The 18697-nt window shown below is 39.7% G+C and overlaps 1 protein-coding gene across 6 annotated transcripts in view; it reads left to right on the top strand.

Annotated features, from left to right (window-relative positions):
• TARBP1 (TAR (HIV-1) RNA binding protein 1) overlaps nucleotides 1-18697 on the top strand; it is a 66016-nt gene that overhangs the window by 32556 nt on the left and 14763 nt on the right. For all 6 annotated transcript variants that reach the window (XM_025284520.3, XM_025284523.3, XM_025284524.3 and 3 more), the window contains exons 13-22: nucleotides 4402-4499; nucleotides 7355-7516; nucleotides 11717-11901; nucleotides 12600-12861; nucleotides 12968-13156; nucleotides 14506-14687; nucleotides 15168-15239; nucleotides 16521-16641; nucleotides 17379-17489; nucleotides 18138-18287. In XM_025284520.3, coding sequence (XP_025140305.3) covers nucleotides 4402-4499; nucleotides 7355-7516; nucleotides 11717-11901; nucleotides 12600-12861; nucleotides 12968-13156; nucleotides 14506-14687; nucleotides 15168-15239; nucleotides 16521-16641; nucleotides 17379-17489; nucleotides 18138-18287 — 1532 coding nt within the window. The remainder of the gene's footprint in view (nucleotides 1-4401; nucleotides 4500-7354; nucleotides 7517-11716; nucleotides 11902-12599; nucleotides 12862-12967; nucleotides 13157-14505; nucleotides 14688-15167; nucleotides 15240-16520; nucleotides 16642-17378; nucleotides 17490-18137; nucleotides 18288-18697) is intronic.

The following is an 18697-nucleotide window of genomic DNA, read 5'->3' as shown; positions in this document are numbered from 1 at the left end:
ATTGAAGTACACATTCTTAATGGGTGAATTGTAAAATATGCCATTTATAGCTCAATAAAATTGTTTAAAAACAATTGGCCATGTTTCTGTGAATCTATTTCTGGCTTGTTTTATTGATCTTTATTTTTGTCCCTTTACCAATACTGTGCTATTTTGGTTACTGTAGATTTACAGTAAGTCTTTAAATAGGTAGTGTGATTCTTTCAAATTTATTCTTTTTTGTCAAAAAGTATTTCGAGCTCTTCTAGTGCCTTTGTCTTTCAATATAAACTTTATAATCAGCTTGTCTGTATTTACAAAAAAAAATCCTACTGGAATTGATTGGAGCTGAATTGAATATAAAGATCAGTTTTTTTTTTGAGAATTGCTTTCTTTATTGAGGCTTATAATTCATGAATATGGTTTATCTCCCAGTTTATTTAGGCTGTCTTTTATTTCTTTCATCAAGAGTTTTTTTTTTTAAGTCTTCAGCATCTATATCCTGTGCAGGTTTTGTTAGATTTATGTAACATATCTCTGGGGGAAAGATTATTGTAAATGATATATTTTTTAATTTTTGGTTTTGAATTGGGCTTTGCTAGTATACAGAAATGTGATTAATTTTTGTGTGTTGACCTGAATCCTGCAGCCTTGCTGAAGTGTACTTATTAGTTGAAGTAGTTTTTTTTTAAGATCCTTGGGATTTTTTTGTAGACAGTGATGTCATTTGTGAATGAGGACAGTTACATTTGTAGGGTTTTTCATGGTTTATCCTTTAAATTTCTTTAGAATCTGGGGTCTGAAGTGATTCATTTGTAACTCCTGACAGTGGTGGTGGTGATCCCCTCTCTCTTCTCTTTAAGACTGGCTAGTACCGCGAAGAGTCAGACTCGACTGAGCGACTTCACTTTCACTTTTCCCTTTCATGCGTTGAAGGAAATGGCAACCCACTCCAGTGTTCTTGCCTGGAGAATCCCAGGGACAGGGGAGCCTGGTGGGCTGCCATCTATGGGGTCGCACAGAGTCGGACACGACTGAAGCGACTTAGCAGCAGCAGTATTGACCTTTTCAGAGAAGCAGCTTTTGGTTTCATTGATTTTTCTCTGTTGATTTTTCTCTCTTCAATTTCATTGATTTCTGTTGTTTGCATCTTTCTGCTTGCTTTTGGTTTATTTTGCCTTTTGCTGAAGTTAAGGCAGAAGCTTAGATTATGATTTTAGATCTTCTTTTTTAAAATGACATCGAATGCTGTGGATTTTCTTTAGTTTTGTATTTTCTGCATCCCACAAATTTTGGTATGTTGTATCTTTAGTTGAGAATTTTTTTTTAAGACTTTCTCTTTTACCCATGAATTTAGAAATGTATTTGGAGATTTTCCTGTTATCTTTCTGTTATTGCTTTTTGTTTTAATTCTGTTCTAGTCAAGAGAGCACACGTAGTACAATTTCAGCTTTTAAAAATTGTTATTTTGTTAGGGTATGGTTTATTTCAGACTATGTTCCATGTACACTTGGAAAGAATGTATATTCTGCTATTATTGGGTGTGGTGTTCTATAGATGTCAATTATATCCAGGAGTTTCATGTTTTTCAGTTTTATATTCTTGGAATTTAGGAGTGTTGAACTCCAACTATAATTTTGGATTTGTCTCTTTCTCCTTTTACTACTGCCAGCTTTGCTTTATGTATTTTGAAGGTCTGTTGTTAGGTACGTTGTGCTTTTTCTTGGGAGTTGACTCTTTTATCATTATGTAATGTCCCTTTTTATCCCTGATTGTTTTCTTCACTCTGAAGCCTACTTTGTCTGATAGTAGTATAACCACTTTTACTTTCTTTTAATTAGAATTTGCATAGTACTTTTTTTTTCTGGCTTTGTACTTTTAGCCTATTTAATGAACATTATATTTAAAGTGAATTTCTTATGGACAGCATATAGTTGGAGCTTGATACTTTGTCTCTTCTGACAGTCTGTGTCTTTTATTTGGTCTAAACTATTTGCTGCTGCTGCTGCTAAGTCGCTTCAGTCGTGTCCGACTCTGTGCGACCCCATAGATGACAGCCCACCAGGCTCCCCCGTCCCTGGGATTCTCCAGGCAAGAACACTGGAGTGGGTTGCCATTTCCTTCTCCAGTGCATGAAAGGGAAAAGTGAAAGTGAAGTCGCTCAGTCGTGTCCGACTCTTAGCGACCCCATGGACTGCAGCCTTCCAGGCTCCTCCATCCATGGGATTTTCCAGGCAAAAGTATTGGAGTGGGGTGCCAGTGCCTTCTCCAAAACTATTTGCATTTAATGTAATTATTTACATATTTGGTTTTAGAGCTGTCATTTTTTGTATTCTGTTTATTTTCCTGTTTTTCATTTCTTTCTTCCCTCTTCTGGCTTCTTTTGAGTCTGAACATTGTTTTGTCTTCCATTTTCATTATCTTTTGTGTTTTTTCCTAAATGTCCAAAGTTTTTTGTGTGATTGCCTTGGGGATTATGATGTACATACATTTTTACAGTCAGCTTAGAATTAACATTTTACCAACTTGAAGTTCATGTAGAAATGTTACTACTTTATAGGTCCCTTAACCTCTTCTCCTTCATTTATTATAGTTGTCTTATACCTACATTTGTTAAAATCAGTACCAGACAATGTTGTATTTTTTGCTCTTAACCATCAAACACATTTTAAAGACTCAAGGAAATAGTCTCTTGTATTTACCCATTTAAAATTTTTTTGCTGTTTCATCCTTGACATTCCATGTTTTCCTGTGGCACTGTATACCTTTTGTTTGAAAAATGTCTTTTAATATTTCTTTGGAGGCAAGTGTGTCAGCAATGAATTCTCTTAATTTCCCTCCATCTGAAAATGTTTTTATTTTGTCTTCTGGAGAATATTTTTGCTGAATATGAAATTCTGGTTTGCTACGTCTTTTCTTCAGCAATTTAAAAACATTCCCTTTGTTTCTGACCTCCACGGTTTCTCATTAGAACTCTGTAATCATTCACACCCTTTTCTTCCCAGGTGGTAAGATGTTTCTCTGTGCACTCAGTACTATGTCTTTGTTTTCAGTTTTGGGGAGCTTGGCTGTACCATGTCAGATTGCCTTTTTTTTTTTTTTTAAACCTGGCCATGCTGCACATGCCGTGCAGGATTTTAGTTCCCTGACTGGGAACTGAACCTGTGTCCCCTGCAGCAGAAGTGTGGAGTCCTAATCGCTGGACCACCAGGGCATCTCCCAATTTGCATATTTTACTGATCTGTTTTCAAGTTCACTGATAATTTTCCTTTACGTTTCTTTTCTGTTATTGATCCCATCCAGTGAGTTTTAAAATTTTCAGTTATTGTACTTTGAATTATAAAATTTCTATTTGGTTTGTGTATAAGTCTTCTATTTATCTGGTGAGACTTTCTGTTTTTCCATTCATTTCAAGAATAAGTGTTGAGTGTTGAGGCATGTTTTAATAGCTGCTCTAAAGTCTTTGTCAGATTATTCTAACATCACTGTCATCTTGGTGTCGTCGTTTGTAGATTCTTTTCCCATATGAGCTAGGAATTTCCTCATACTTTATCTACCCAGTCATTTTGGATTGTATCCTAGATCTTTTGAATATTGTGTTATGAGACTCTGGATCTTGTTTAGCCCTGTGGACAGTGTTGATACGTTTGTGTGGCGGTCAGCCAGACTGGCTTGGTTCAGGCTTCAGTTTCTGTTGCTCCAGCTTCTATGGGTGCTGATGGATGGTCAGTTTTGCTTTCAAGCCTTCTGCAGTGCTGCCTTGACCTGTGCCCCGAGTGCTGCATCCAGCGGCAAGGCTGGCACCTATGTGGTTGTCTCTTCAGTGCTGAACGTGGTTGACCTTCTGAGTAGCATCATATCCAGGGCCAGCAGTTCAGGGCTGAGCCTAGCCACCCTCCATACACCACTTGCTGGGACTATTTTCCTGATCACGTCCGTCTTTGAAATCTCCTAACTACTCACTGTCTAGTTCTCTGAGTTTCTCCTTTTTAATTTCCTGACCAGAAAGTGGGGGCTCAGTCTGCTGCCCACCTTCGTGACTGCTCCTCCATCAGAGGGTCCAGTCTACAGCGGGACCAAAGCAAACTCACCACTGTTCAGGGTTATTACTTGCTAAATCCATCTGCTGCTTTTGACTTTGGAGTCTTCACATGACTGTTTTAGATATCCTGTCCAGGCTTTGTAGCTGAATTCAGTGAGAGAGGGCAGTGTACCTTTGCTGCATCTTATCCAGAACTGAAGCTCTTCAATGGTTTTTAAGATTAATTGTAGATATCCCGACTGTTACGTTATCAGAATTCATTTTTGGTAAGTGAGTCACACATATACCTAACAGAGTTGAACTTTTGCTAGAATATATGAGATGCATTGTACCAAATAACTTATTTCTGTAATTTTAGTTGCTTTTTTCCCTCCATACAGATGAGGTATTTACTCTTCTTCAGAACTGTATCATGTCTACTACAGAGAGCATTTCTGAATTTATTCTCAGACGACTTACTATGAATGAACTAAGTACTGTAAGTATTTACTTTAGTAACTTCAGTCTTTTCATCAGTATTTTGAGTGATTACTGACTGGCAGGCACTGTATTAAGTTGAAAGGAAAAATTAATGTGATATTTTCTTGAAAAGTGGCCTTGGGGGGCAGAAAAAATTGAAGCTTTAGAGTCTCCTAGTTCCAGTTCAATCGATGTAACTGATCCTAGGAAAATCATATAGCTTTTCTGAGCCTCAGTTTCCTCATCTGCAAAGTGGAGATAAGATATCTGCTTCCTAGAATTTAGAGAATACCAAATGATACAACATATTTGAAGAACTTAGCATAGTCAATGTGTATTTGGCCCCAGGAACCAGAGATTCTGACTTGGCAGGTTTGGGATGGGACTGGGTGTCAGTACACATAATATATTTTTATGTCTGTATGTGATCTTCAAATGAAGTTAGACTTGGGAACAACCAGTCTGAGGTGAAGAAGATGCTCTGTGAAGATAGGTATCCTCTTTGTCTGTGCTCACTGCATAATTGTTCTTTCTAGAACATCTGAAAAAAAAATTATAAAGTTTTCTCCTTTTCTTCAGGAATATTTTGAAAATATTAATTTTATAGAAATGCCTATAATTCTTAATTTGGGAGGGTTTGACATTCTCTAGGGCAGATGTTGAAACAGTTACAATCATTACATTGTCAACAGAGTGAGAAAGCATACTTATTTTAACAACTTTTATTAGAACATCCAATTAAGGACATTTGTTTGATAGCCGATAAGCAGGTGTGAAAATACAAAAAGGCAAGTTTTATACCAAAAAACCTGAGATATTTTGATAAGACAAGGAACAAACTCCTCTGGAGGGGAGTGTGTTTATCTTTAGCATTTTTCTTATTCAACCATTATTAACAGTAGTTTTGCTACACCTGAATTTCCAAGAAGACATTTAATAAAGAAGTAACTTTTCATATTTTGTTCCCCTGTCACTTTATTGTTATCAGTATTACTCTTCCATTTTATTATAGAAGTTTTCAGACGTACACAAAAGTATAGTGAACCTCCTTGTCCCCAAGGAGGGACAGAAATAATATTTTTGTTTGTTTGGGGTCTGAAGCTAAAAATAGCTTTAGAAAGGGCAAAGTTATTGTGATTTTGTCTTTCAGATTTTAAAAAGTGAACTCATTTCCAAAATAACTTTAAATTACTGTATAAATCCACTCTGTAATACATTTGGAATTAGAATTCCCAATTAAGTGCATTTGTTTGATAACTTATTATAGTTTAATAAAAGTCTCTTCCCCACTTTCCTTCCCCTCAGCAGCGTGATAGTCAATATTTAACAACAGGCTCTCCCACAAATGTCCGTTCTCTGATGTGTAGCCGTAAAAGTCAGTTTTTCAGGCGGGGTTTGGGTCCCTTCTTTGCTCATTTCCTCCTGTCTAGGTGACCTCATCTGCATACCCAAGTTCAGTTATGCCAGGCACCCTCACACCCGTGTCCACCTCTGCCTGTCCTTCTGGCTGAATGCCATTCAGCCAACTGCTGTTTGATACCTTGAGCTGGACTTTCCACACAACAGTGTTTGGAATGGAACCTCTTATTCCTATGGGAGGTTATCCATCCTCCCCCAGGCCCCTAGGTTCACTTCTCAGTGGATGTGTGTGATCCAACAGGCTTCTTTAAGCCTAAGACTTGGGAACCCTCCCTGGTACCTTTATCCATCGCTCGTCTGTCACCATGCCCTGGAGTTGTCACTTCTCTCTGCATTGTATCCTAGCACTTGGCACTGTAATAGTAATCAAGGCCACCGCTCAGGGCCCATCTCGTCAGCATGCTTTCTCTCACTTAATTCTTCCAAACCAAAACCTTGTGATGGAGAGATAACACCCTCCCCAGTTTACAAATAAGGAATCTGAGGCCCAAAGAGATTAGGTCTCTTGTCATAGGTCACAGAGCTAGACTGAACCCAGTCTGCCTATGTGTAGGAGTTTAGAAGTGCATTTAATTCTGTTGCCCTGCTTACTAGCTCTGAGATGCTGGGGAGGTTGTTTGACCTCTCTGAACTTAGTTGTCTTCTTAGGCAAGTGGAACAGGGACCATTCCTTGTAAGAATGGAGTGTTACAAGTGCCGAAAGCAAAGGAAATGGCAGTTGCTATAGTTGTTATTGTGATTATTTAAGCTCGGTTAGCATGGAGGGCAGAGCTGTGCATCCCAGGCTGTGTGTGTGTGTGTTGGGCTTCCCCGGTGGCACTAGTGGTAAAGAACCCGCCTGCCAATGCAGGAGACTTAAAAGACGTGGGTTCGATCCCTGGCTCGGGAAGATCCCCTGGAGTAGGAAATGGCAACCCACTCTAGTATTCTTGCCTGGAGAATCCTGTGGACCGAGGAGCCTGGTGGGCTACAGTCCATGGGGTCACAAAAAAGTCAAACACGACTAAGCAACTTAGCACACACACAGTCTGGGAGGCTTAGTTCCTGCCATCCATGCTAAGTCTCTTCAGTCATGCCCTGCTCTGCGACCGTACGGACTGTAGCCCTCCAGACTCCTCCGTCCATGGGATTCTCCTGACAAGAGTACTGGAGTGGGTGGCCAGCGTGCCTTCCAGGCTGCTCATAATCAAGGTGGGGAGCCAGCTGCGTGCTGAGTGAGCCGTGATGTGTGCTGTAAGTGTGCTGAATGCAGAGTCACTGTCTAAGCACAGAGGAGGGTGTGCTCAGCTCTGCCTGGGGAGTTGATGGAAGGCTTCTTGGAGGAGGTGATTTCTCCCCTCTTCAGTGCCATCTTTCAGTACTTTTAGGTAAACTTAATTTCTTTCCTGTCTGAACTCTCCTGGTTTTGTGAAAATCGTGGACCCTGCTTGTTAAGTGTTTTATTGTGTGTCTTAGGTTTCAGATCTGGATCGTTGCCATTTGTACCTGATGGTGTTAACTGAGCTTATAAATCTCCACTTGAATGTTGGGTGGAAAAGAGGCAACCCTATTTGGAGACTTATTTCTCCTTTGAAAAATGCATCCATTCGGCATCTTCAGGAGATGGACCATGGGCAGGTAATCCTCTTTGCTTCAAGGCTTATAGTTATGTTGAATAAGGCATGCATGGAATACATACTTGACTCTTAGACAATATTTTGATACACAAAAAGCATCTGCCAAAATTTAATTTTGAAAATAATACCCTTTGTTCATAATATTTGATGAAGATTAAGACTCCTGTCATAATATATGACATTACATTATAATAATAGAACAACTCCTGTCATAATAGGTATATAGCAAAGATATGGTGTTCAGTTCAGTTCAGTCACTCGGTCGTGTCTGACTCTTTGCAACCCCATGAACTGCAGCACACCAGGCCTCCCTGTCCATCACCAACTCCCAGAGTCCACCCAAACCCATGTCCATTGAGTCGGTGATGCCATCCAACCGTCTCATCCTCTGTTGTCCCCTTCTCCTCCTGCCCTCAATCTTTCCCAGCATCAGGGTCTTTTCCAATGAGTCAGCTCTTTGCATCAGGTGGCCAAAGTATTATTGGAGTTTCAACTTCAACATCAGTCCTTCCAATGAACACCCAGGACTGATCTCCTTTAGGATGGGCTGGTTGGATCTCCTCGCAGTCCAAGGGACTCTCAAGAGTCTTCTCCAACACCACAGTTCAAAAGCATCAATTCTTCTGCACTCAGCTTTCTTTATAGTCCAACTCTCACATCCATACATGACTACTGGAAAAACCATAGTCTTGACTAGATGGACCTTTGTTGGCAAAGTAATGTCTCTGCTTTTTAATATGCTGTCTAGGTTGGTCATAACTTTCCTTCCAAGGAGTAAGTGTCTTTTAATTTCATGGCTGCAGTCACCATCTACAGTGATTTTGGAGCCCAGAAAAATAAAGTCTCTTACTGTTTCCATTGTTTCCCCATCTGTTTGCCATGAAAGGACTTCAGTCAGTCTTAAAATCATTTGAGTGGATTTTCACTAGGTCTTTTTCCCAGGTACCCGTCAGGGACACTTTAAGGTGTCCACATGCAGCGGTGTGGTGTCGGAGCCTCCATACCTAGCCTTCTCCCTCATTTTCTAGCCTAGTCGTGCATAGCCTCTCCCCTTCCTTCCCACAGGACACCCGTGCTGCATTCCTGCTAGGCCAGCACACGCCGCATCCTGCCTCATCTGGGCCTCCCCTGTGTTTGGTCCTTCCGCTGAGAATGCCGTCCCTTCAACATACACTTGCCAGTAGCTGGTCCATCCTTAATGTACCAGCTCAAATTACATTTTCTCTTAAAGGCCTTGGATTGGTGTCTCATGCTTTCCTTCAATTATCTATTGCTTTTTATGCCTTCATTTTTGTACTTATTTCCATTTTACTTGTTTTTGGAATAATTTATGTGTGTATGTCTTCTCCATTAGATTTTAGTACCTAGAGGCATTTCTTAACATGACATAATAAGATGTAGTGGTTATGAGCACAGGCTTTAGAATTAGACTTCCTGGTTATGAATCCTGGCTTTATCCTTACCAGCTGTGTGACCTTGGGGAACTTACTTAACCTCTCTGTGCTTCATTTACTGCACCTGCAAAATGAGGGTTATAGGGTTGCTGTGAACATTAAAGCTAGCTCATTAATGGTAAACCTTTAGAACAGTACCTGGCACATGGAAAGTCATCAATAAATGTTAGCTCTTTGCAATTAACACATGGTAAGGGTGTTTTAAAGTGGAGCTGAATCATAGTCCAGTCTGGGCTGCTAATTAAAATAGCTCCTGAATTCCTTTAATAATCTAATTTTTGAAGTAGTTTTCAAGAAGTGTCCTAGAAGAAAATTATAAGGAGGGCTGATTAATCCTTCAGTATCCTATCCACTGCATATTAGTGTAATGAAGGGACATTGTGAGTTCTGAATGTGGACCAGAACCGTGAACCAGACCTCAGTGATTTTTAAAGATTGGCTTGCTTTCTTTAGTGATTCACTGAATTACATGAAGGTTAATAGAGCCCATATTATGCAACTCAAAAGTAACCCTGAATTTTATTTCCTGTATTGGCGGTGTTGCTGAGTAAAATTGATCTGTAGAGATACTCAGTTTACTTTGGGGGTGGCAGGGGCAGGTGTGGGATGGAATAAGTACTACAGGGTTCCTTTCTGTAGAGGTGTTAGTGGTGGACAGTATTGGGGAGAACAGCTTTGATCTCTCAAAGAACCTGTCCAGGTTCTTGCCTGCACTTCTGGTTAGAGATTGATTTTCTCACTGTACGTACAAAGCCAGGCTATCTTGGTCTCCTTCCTTTGAGCTCCTACATGTAGAGTTCCAAGCGCTTTATGTGAAATAACCAGTTTATTTAATTTTCACAATAATTCTGTGAAGTAGATTCTGTTACTGTCGCCGCTGTACAGGAGAGTAAACCAAGGTGTGGAGCGTGTCCACAGTCAGCTGGTAAGTGCGCAGTCAGGGTTCAGACACAGGCTGTGCGGTTCATGAATCCAGCTCTTAGCAATAACTGCTGTGCTGCGTCACCTTGCCAAAAGCAGAATACAGCTGACTGAGGGAATTGTGTATGTATGTGCAAGGAGCCTGGTTTTTTCCTTTTTAAATGAATGGATGTCTCTCTCTCTCTTTTTTTTTTTGGCAGCACCATGTGGCATGCGGGTTCTTAGTTCCCTGACCAGGGATCAAACCTGTGCCCCTACAGTGGGAGTGCAGAATCTTAACTGCTGTGCAGCCAGGGAAGTCCCCCCACCTTTTGCTTTTAATTCTAGTTCAGCCAAACAGTTGAAATAAGACTCACTCATAGGAAAGTTGTATCCGAACTGTCTTTCAGTGTGAATTACTGAATTGTTGTCGTCGTTGTTGTTCAGTCACTAACGTGTGTCTGACTCTTTGTGACGCCATGAACTGCAGCACACCAGGCTTCCCTATCCTTCACTATCTCCCTGACTTTGCTCAAACTCATGTCCATTGAGTCAGTGATGCCATCCAACCATCTCATCCTCTGTCTCCCCCTTATCCTCTTGCCTTCATTCTTTCTCAGCATCAGGGTCTTTTCCAGTGAGTCGGCTCTTCGCATCAGGGGGCCAAAGTATTAGAGCTTCAGCGTCAGCATCGGTCCTTTCAGTGAATATTCAGGGTTGATTTCCTTTAGACTGGTTTGATCTTGCTGTCCAAGGGACTCTCAAGAGTCTTCTCCAGCACTACAGTTCAAAAGCATCAGTTCTTTGGTGCTCAACCTTCTTTATGATCCAACCCTCACATCCGTACATGACTACTGGAAAAATTCATAGCTTTGACTGTGTGGACCTTTGTCAACAAAGTGGTGTCTCTGCTTTTTAATATGCTCTCTAGGTTTGTCATAGCTTTCCTTCCAAAGAGCAAGTGTCTTCATTTTGTGGCTGCAGTCACTGTCCGCAATGATTTTGGAGCCCAAGAAAATAAAATCTGTCATTGTTTCCACTTTTTTCCCATCTATTTGCCATGAAGTGACGTCACTGGATGTCATGATCTTCATTTTTTGAAAGTTGGGTTTTAAGCCAACTTTTTCACCCTCCTCTTTCACCTTTTTCTAGAAGCTCTTTAGTTCTTCTTCACTTTCCTGCCTTTAAAGTGATATCATCTGCATATCTGAGGTTGTTGATATTTCTCCCTGCAATCTTGATTCCAGCTTGTGAATCATCCAGCCTGGCACTTTGAATGATGTACTCTGCATGATAAGTTAAATAAACAGAATGACAATATACAGCCTTGAGGTACTCCTTTTCCAATTTTGACCCAGTCTGTTGTTCCATGTCTGGTTCTAATTGTTGCTTCTTGTCCTGCATACAGGTTTCTTGTGAGACAGGAAAGGTGGTCTGGTATTCCCATCTCTTGAAGAATTTTCCACAGTTTGTTGTGATCCACACAGTCAAAGGCTTTATAGCATAGTCAATGAAGCAGAAGTAGATGTTTTTCTGGAATTCCCTTGTTTTTTCTATAATCCAGCAGATGTTGGTCATTTGATCTCTTGATTCCTCTGCCTTTTCTAAATCCAGCTTGTATATCTGGAAGTTCTCAGTTCACACACTGCTGAATTTTTATTACCACTTTGTTTGTTCACCACCAGTTTGTACAGAAATGGTACAACCAAGTGACATATGTTGGATTTCCTTTGCTTTCCTCTGATATTCAGCAGCAGGCACCAAGCAGAAAAGGTGGGCATGAGATTCCGGCAGACTGGAATTCACGTCCGTACTGGTTACAAAAGGTTGTCCCATTTCCTTCCTAGGAGCCCACACTGGGTAGACAGATTCAGAGAGCCGTTAGCATGGCTGCCTTGGCCATGGTGTGTGAGGTCAGCCAGAAGCCAGAGCTACAGCTGGACTCTCTGGATGTGGGTCCCCCAGAAACGTTCATCTCATCACTCCAGCTCAATCAAACTCTGCAGAAGCCCCACACGGAGGAGGAGAGCAGGTATGTTCACCACTTGGACAGCAGCATGTACACTAAAGGCTTCTTTTTGCTAATGTTTAAAAATCTACTTTTGTCTCAGTCATTGAGGTAATTAGTGGTCGCTCACCCTTACTTAAAGAATTATTTAAGCTTTGAGAACAGGCTTCATTCAGATGATAATATATTATCGTATTATTTATCTCTATTACTGGAAACCCATTAATTGTTCTGCATTTACTTTTCAGTGAATCATTTAAAGTGAGTGAAAACACCTGCTTTCAGAGTAGTTAGGAAATTGAGTTTTCTGCGGTTTCCTTGTTCTTTGGTAGACAGAATAATTTAATAATGGCTATTTAATTTCTCCCCTTGCCCACTCCAGTAGTCTTGCCTGGAAAATCCCATGGGCGGAGAAGCCTGGAGGGCTGCAGTCCATGGGGTCACTAAGAGTCGGACACGACTGAGCGACTTCACTTTCGCTTTTCACTTTCCTGCATTGGAGAAGGAAATGGCAACCCACTCCAGTGTTCTTGCCTGGAGAATCCCAGGGACGGGGGAGTCTGGTGGGCTGCCGTCTCTTGCGTCTCAGAGTCGGACACGACTGAAGTGACGCAGCAGCAGCAGCAGCAGCAGCTTGTAAGGATAGTGTACTACTACATGCAAAAGAAATTGAGACAGACCTAAGGAAGGATGGGGTTTGTGACTTGACTTTTTTGTCTCAGTTTTTTTGAAGAGTCATCATCTTCCCAAGGATGGGGGAAAATAGCGGCACAATATATTCATGATCAGTGGGTCTGCCTCTCTTTCTTGTTGAGAAAATGTCACACCCTTATACCAGCTTCAGAGGGTGAAATTCTGGAACCCACTCTACCCGCTATTCCAATGGCAGTAAGGACTTTGCAGTCTGCACTGGAAGCCCTCACAGTTCTTCCTTCTGAGCAAGTCTTACCTGTGTTCCATTGTATGAAAATTTTGGTTCCCAAGGTAAGATATAGTGAGACATAAATTGAAGAATAACCATTGGAACAGACATCAGTTTCTGAAATTGTGATAAATCATGTGTTTCTTTCTTTTTATTTTCCCCTACCAGCTTCTGACCACCTCTGAATCACTCTGCATAGAATCTTTTGACATGGCATGGAAAATCATAGCCTCTTTAAGCAACACTCAGCTGATATTCTGGACTAATTTTAAAGCTTTTGTTCAGTTTGTTTTTGATCCTAAAGTTCTTACCATCGCTGCGAAAATCAAGGGCCAGGCATATTTCAAAATAAAAGAGGTAACTTTTTAAAAATTGAGGTGAACACGCCCATAGGATTTGGCATCTTAACCGTTTTCAGGTGTACTGTTTTTCAGTTGCGTTAACTTTATTTACATAGCTGTGACAGATCCTGAGAACGTTCTCATCTGTGGGACTGAACCTCTGTCCCGTTAAACATCTCCCCCTTCCATCCCTCCCCCCACGCCCCTGGCAAGCCACCACTCTACTTTCAGTTTCCATGAATCTAATTACTTTAGAGAAAAGAGGGAACTTTTTGTTTTCATTTTAATTTATGTAGCGTATAGCACATGAGGAAGAGGAGAGGTATATTTGTAACTCCATATTACTTTGTTGTTACTTTTTCATTCAGTCAGTAAATATTTTGAACCTCTTTTAGTGTCATAAGTAAGAACAAGAAAATCTGGGTGTAAAGGAGTAGCTGCAAAATGGTAGCCCATGCACCATATCTGCCTTCCAAATAATTTGGTTCATCTAATCAAATTAAAAGATTTTAAATAGTTGCCAGCTTTTAAGAATTGGGAAATTTGCACAAAAATCTCTATTTCTTCTTCTCTTGGAAAATTGCATGATTGGCCAGCCCTGGTCATTTCTACATGAGAGCAGCAGCTGGGTGTTGCCTGGTATTTGACTCATCCAGGTGGGCACACCCTTTCTGCTGCTTCACCCCAACCGCGGCGTGGTTTCTTCTGGACCCTGAGGGCAAATTCAGGTGCCATTTGTCAGTGAAACTGTGCCATTGCTTTTCTCGCACAAAGAAATATTGTTTTGAATATAACCTTATTGAAAGGTCTTTCTGGTTTCTGGAGCCATCTGTGTTTACAATCACTGATGCACAGGAGGGGACATAGGCAATGGGACTGCATCGTGCCCGGGATGCACATACACTCCCGATCCAGAGGGGCCGATGGAAAATAAGTCTGTGTATTGCCCTGCCGCCACTGTGCCGCCTCTGTCCTCTCCTGCCGCACGGTACACACTCAGGCATGGTGGCTTCTTCTGCTTTGGGGAAAGGGAAGCCTCCGGCAAGTGGAAAGAAAACTGAACATGTCAAGGGTGAGGTGTTTCTTCTGCCTTTCATTCTATTCACTTTGGACAGTTGTTCCTCTGGGAAAGTTCTGGGTGAAATCAGTATGAATAACATTTACTTTTAGTATTCAGAAATGAAAAATTAGCATTCTGTGATTGGTTTTCATCTTTCAAACGATAAAGAGTTTTTAATTTTTTAGACTATATATGGTTATGTTGAAACTATCATTTGAAGCCATTCAAGTAACAAGTTTTGGCAACACAGATTAAAAAGAAAAAACCTGGGCAAATGATAAAGTAACTGTTGTATTTCATTCCAGATTATGTACAGGATAATTGAAATGTCTGCTATAAAAACTGGAGTCTTCAATATACTGATAAGTTACTGCTGCAGATCTTGGGTAGTTTCTGCTTCAAATGTGTCTCTATCAATCGCTAAAAATTACAGTGAGCTTGTCCTCGAGGCATGTGTATTTGGAACCGTGTTTCGGCGTGATCAAAGGTAAAAGGTGCCATTGCAGCCTCTCGTAATTTTTTATATTAAGTATCTATTTGGGTAGAATTGTGCCTTTATATTAGCGGAGAAGGCAATGGCACCCCACTCCAGTACTCTTGCCTGGAAAATCCCATGGATGGAGATTTTCCTATGGATGGAGAAGCCTGGTGGGCTGCAGTTCATGGGGTCGCGAAGAGTTGGACACGACTGAGCAACTTCACTTTCACTTTTCACTTTCATGCATTGGAGAAGGCAATGGCAACCCATTCCAGTGTTCTTGCCTGGAGAATCCCAGGGATGGGGGGAGCCTGGTGGGCTGCCGTCTATGGGGTCGCACAGAGCCAGACACGACTGAAGCGACTTAGCAGCAGCAGCAGTGCCTTTATATTAAGATTTTCAATTAGAAAATATTACTTAACTTTTTATTTGGGACTTTAACTTTTTTCCTCTAAAACTTGTTCTTTATTGCATGTTTTTTATGGAAAGACTTATTCAGGATGTACAGACGTTCATAGAAAATCTTGGACATGAGTGTGCAGCAAATGTTGTTATTGAAAAGTAAGTGTGGTGGGTCTTCACATCTTGATATAAATGGAATATTCAAAATATAACATATGAGAGATATTCTGTGTAAGATATTGCATGAGCCTTCACAATTGTTAGAAATTATATTCCCTTGCTAATATATTTTCTTCAGATCTGTCACTGTTTACTGAAATTTGATAAACTTAAAAATTAGTGCAGAAGTCCAGCATAAATAAGGAAATAACTATGGGAAGCATACAATCCCTATTCCTCTTCTTTTTCTGGGTGGAAGATTGATCATCAGAGCACAAGTTTATTTTTTTTTTGGTTAAAAATCACTATCTAACAGTCCCTATGCTCACGCAAAAATAAAGCTAGTTGAAATAGACTCTAAACTTCTGATGTCTGGGATAAACCTATGATCTAACTGCTGAAATCATTGAGGTTTTTAAAAAGTTTTTATTTTCTCAAATAATTTTCAAAACTGTGTGTGTGTAGGTGTTTATAAATAGTATTGTCATGAGTTTAGAGTTTAGGACAATAAATGATAATTGTGTCTAGTTACCAAACGTGTTAATTATTCTGAGAGCCATACCTGTGTTTTAAACCGTCTGCCACTCTTCATTAAATATATACATTTGTCATTGCTCATTGTCTTAATTTTTTGTTTTCTTGGCTGCTTTAGTATAACAATAAATAAAATTTTTCAGTTGATGGTTCCAAAATATTTTGATTTCTACTACACAGGCATAGTTAATTTAAAATAACACTTGTTTACATTATAACAGTTTTAATGGACTTGGAAATGCTTACTAACAATTTCAGTGAATCTATCTTTCCACATTTGGATACTGAAAATGCTGGGCTGCTCAGCACACACAGTGCTCCCTGAGTTTGCCGTTCACTTAGAGACATGAATTCACAGCACCCAGTGAGAACAGCATGATGCTGATGTGCATTCTGGCCTCTGGGCAGGAGGTGTCTGTGGTCCTCCAGGAGCCGTGTCATGAGCTGCGATCTCTTTTGTCCACAGACAAGATATTATTGACCCAGTATCAGTGTGTGCATTGTTTTACCAGAAGTCTGGGTAAATTTGGGTTCTTCCAGACGTTTTGTACAGGTGCTCCTGTTGATGCATTTTGTTTATCTTCCACTGTCTATCCTAAATTTAAATTTATCCTAAATGTTTATCCTAAATTGTCATTAAATATGAAGCTACTTAAAGTTTTGGTATTTCAAAACTAACATCTTACATGTTTTTTTTTTTAAATTTTGAAGATGTATTAACATCATCTATCATTTTATATATTTTAGTACCAAAAGAGAAGACCATTATGTGAGAATTTGTGCTGTCAAATTCCTGTGTTTATTAGATGGCTCAAATATGTCTCATAAGTTGTTTATGGAAGATCTTGCAATCAAGCTATTGGATAAAGTAAATATGCTTTGTTTTACCTTTAAGTATCTTAACTTACTTAAAGCACTGGCAGTGACATAGCAAAAGTAAATGTAGCATTTGACTGAGTTTAGGCAAAACGGACCATTAAAGCAGGAGAGGGCTCTGATGACGCAGAAGGGCTCGCTGCTGCGCTTCTGCTGTGTCCGGTGTTGCCCTCACCTGTTCATTTACTCCTGTCTTAGTGCTGTTTGCGTCACAGTGCAGGTCCCCTTTTTCCAGACTTACGTAGTCAAGGGGCCTGGAGAACCCCATGGACAGAAGAGCCTGGCGGGTTACAGTCCACGGGGTCGCAAAGAGTCGGACACGACTAAGCAACTAACCCTTTCACTTTCAGTGTATGGCTAACATCTCAGTCTCTTCTCACCCACGTGGCCCCACACCTCCCCTAACTGGGCATGAGGAGAGAGAAGGACATTTCCAAGTACTTTTCATATTAAGCACAGGTGTGTAGTTCCTTTTCTAATTTTAAAAGAAGATAAGTTAAAAAAAAACAAAAGTAGGTAAATGCATTGTTTTGAAAGGAAACTTTAAAAAATATCATAAGAAAAAATAAAAAGTGTCATAAGAAAGTGTCTTTTTTATCCTTCTACCTTTCAAATAATAGGCTCCTATGCCCAGTTTATACCTTTTAAACTTGAAGTTGTCATTGATTTTGTTTTCATTACAGATTCAGTAGATAGTTTAACATTGATCCCTCCCTCCCTCCCTCCCAGGATGAACTGGTGTCCAAATCAAGAACTCGATACTATGTCAACTCTCAACAACACAGAGTGAAAAACCGAATATGGCAGATTCTGCTTGTACTTTTCCCCAAATTTGATCAGGTATAACATTAAGTATATTTGTACCTCTAAGCATAATGTTTTCATATGGAACCTGTTATATGCTTCTTTAAAACTGAGGAAGTAAGCTGCTTAAAATAGGTATTTCAGTTCTTAAAGTTATTCAGAAGTTTTTTAATAGAATATTAAGACAGGTGTCATGGAAGTAAATTGGAAACTGATTTAAATGGTCCCACTTAATATATTTTTCCATTAGTATTTTATTATAACATTTTAACATATATTTATGCCACAATAAAACTTTAAGCTGTTTTTTTTTTTAAATAGTGACTGTTTCTTAATTAAAATTAATAGTCATTCACAGAGGTTAGGACTTCAGATTTTCACTGCTGTGGCCTGGATTTAATCCCTGTTCAGGGAACTGAGATCCCACAACCCATGCAGCATGGCCAAAAAAAATATTAATAGCCATTTCCAAATTGATAAGACACTAGATTTGAATTGTTCCCATCACATAAAAAGAAATTATTATGTGACAGGATAGAGGCATTAGCTAGATGGTCATACTGCGGTAAATAAATGCATTGCATCAACATTCTGTAAACCTTCCCCTTGTTATATGTTAATTATAGCTCAAATTTTAAAATTAATAATGATAACAGTTTAATTTGTCAACTTTATTTTTCTCAGAATTTCTTGAATAAAATTATTGACAAGATTTTCCAGGCTGGCTTCATCAATAATCAGGCATCCATAAAATATTTTATAGAATGGATTATTATACTGATTCTTCATAAATTCCCTCAATTTCTTCCGAAGTTCTGGAACTGCTTTTCTTATGTAAGTAGAGGAATTGTTTTCGTGTTTTTTAAATGAAAAAAGATTTGGCCTATGTTGGGAGATTGTTTCACTTTATAGATTTTTTCCATTGCCCTGCCCCTAATATACTGACACCCTAAATTGTGTTTGCAGGATTTGAATTAATTTAGGAGACAGAAAGGTCTGGCATTTATCTTGAGTAGAGTATAATTTTTATTTGAGAGCTTTTCTATTCCAATGAAACAAAGATGGAAAAGGCTTCTGTTATTAAAACATGTGGGAAATAGGTGCCTTCTATATTTTTATTTACTGAGCAGTGTCTTTATTTGATCTTAGAGATAAGAATGATGAGTCTCCCTTCTATACACAGTCTCTCCTTAACCAAATGATTTCTCATCCCTTGTTGGTAATGATGCTGAGCTGCTCATTCC

Source organism: Bubalus bubalis, chromosome 4, assembly GCF_019923935.1.
Source record: "Bubalus bubalis isolate 160015118507 breed Murrah chromosome 4, NDDB_SH_1, whole genome shotgun sequence".
Lineage (NCBI taxonomy): Eukaryota > Metazoa > Chordata > Mammalia > Artiodactyla > Bovidae > Bubalus > Bubalus bubalis.
This window is presented reverse-complemented; position numbering and strand designations above follow the sequence as displayed.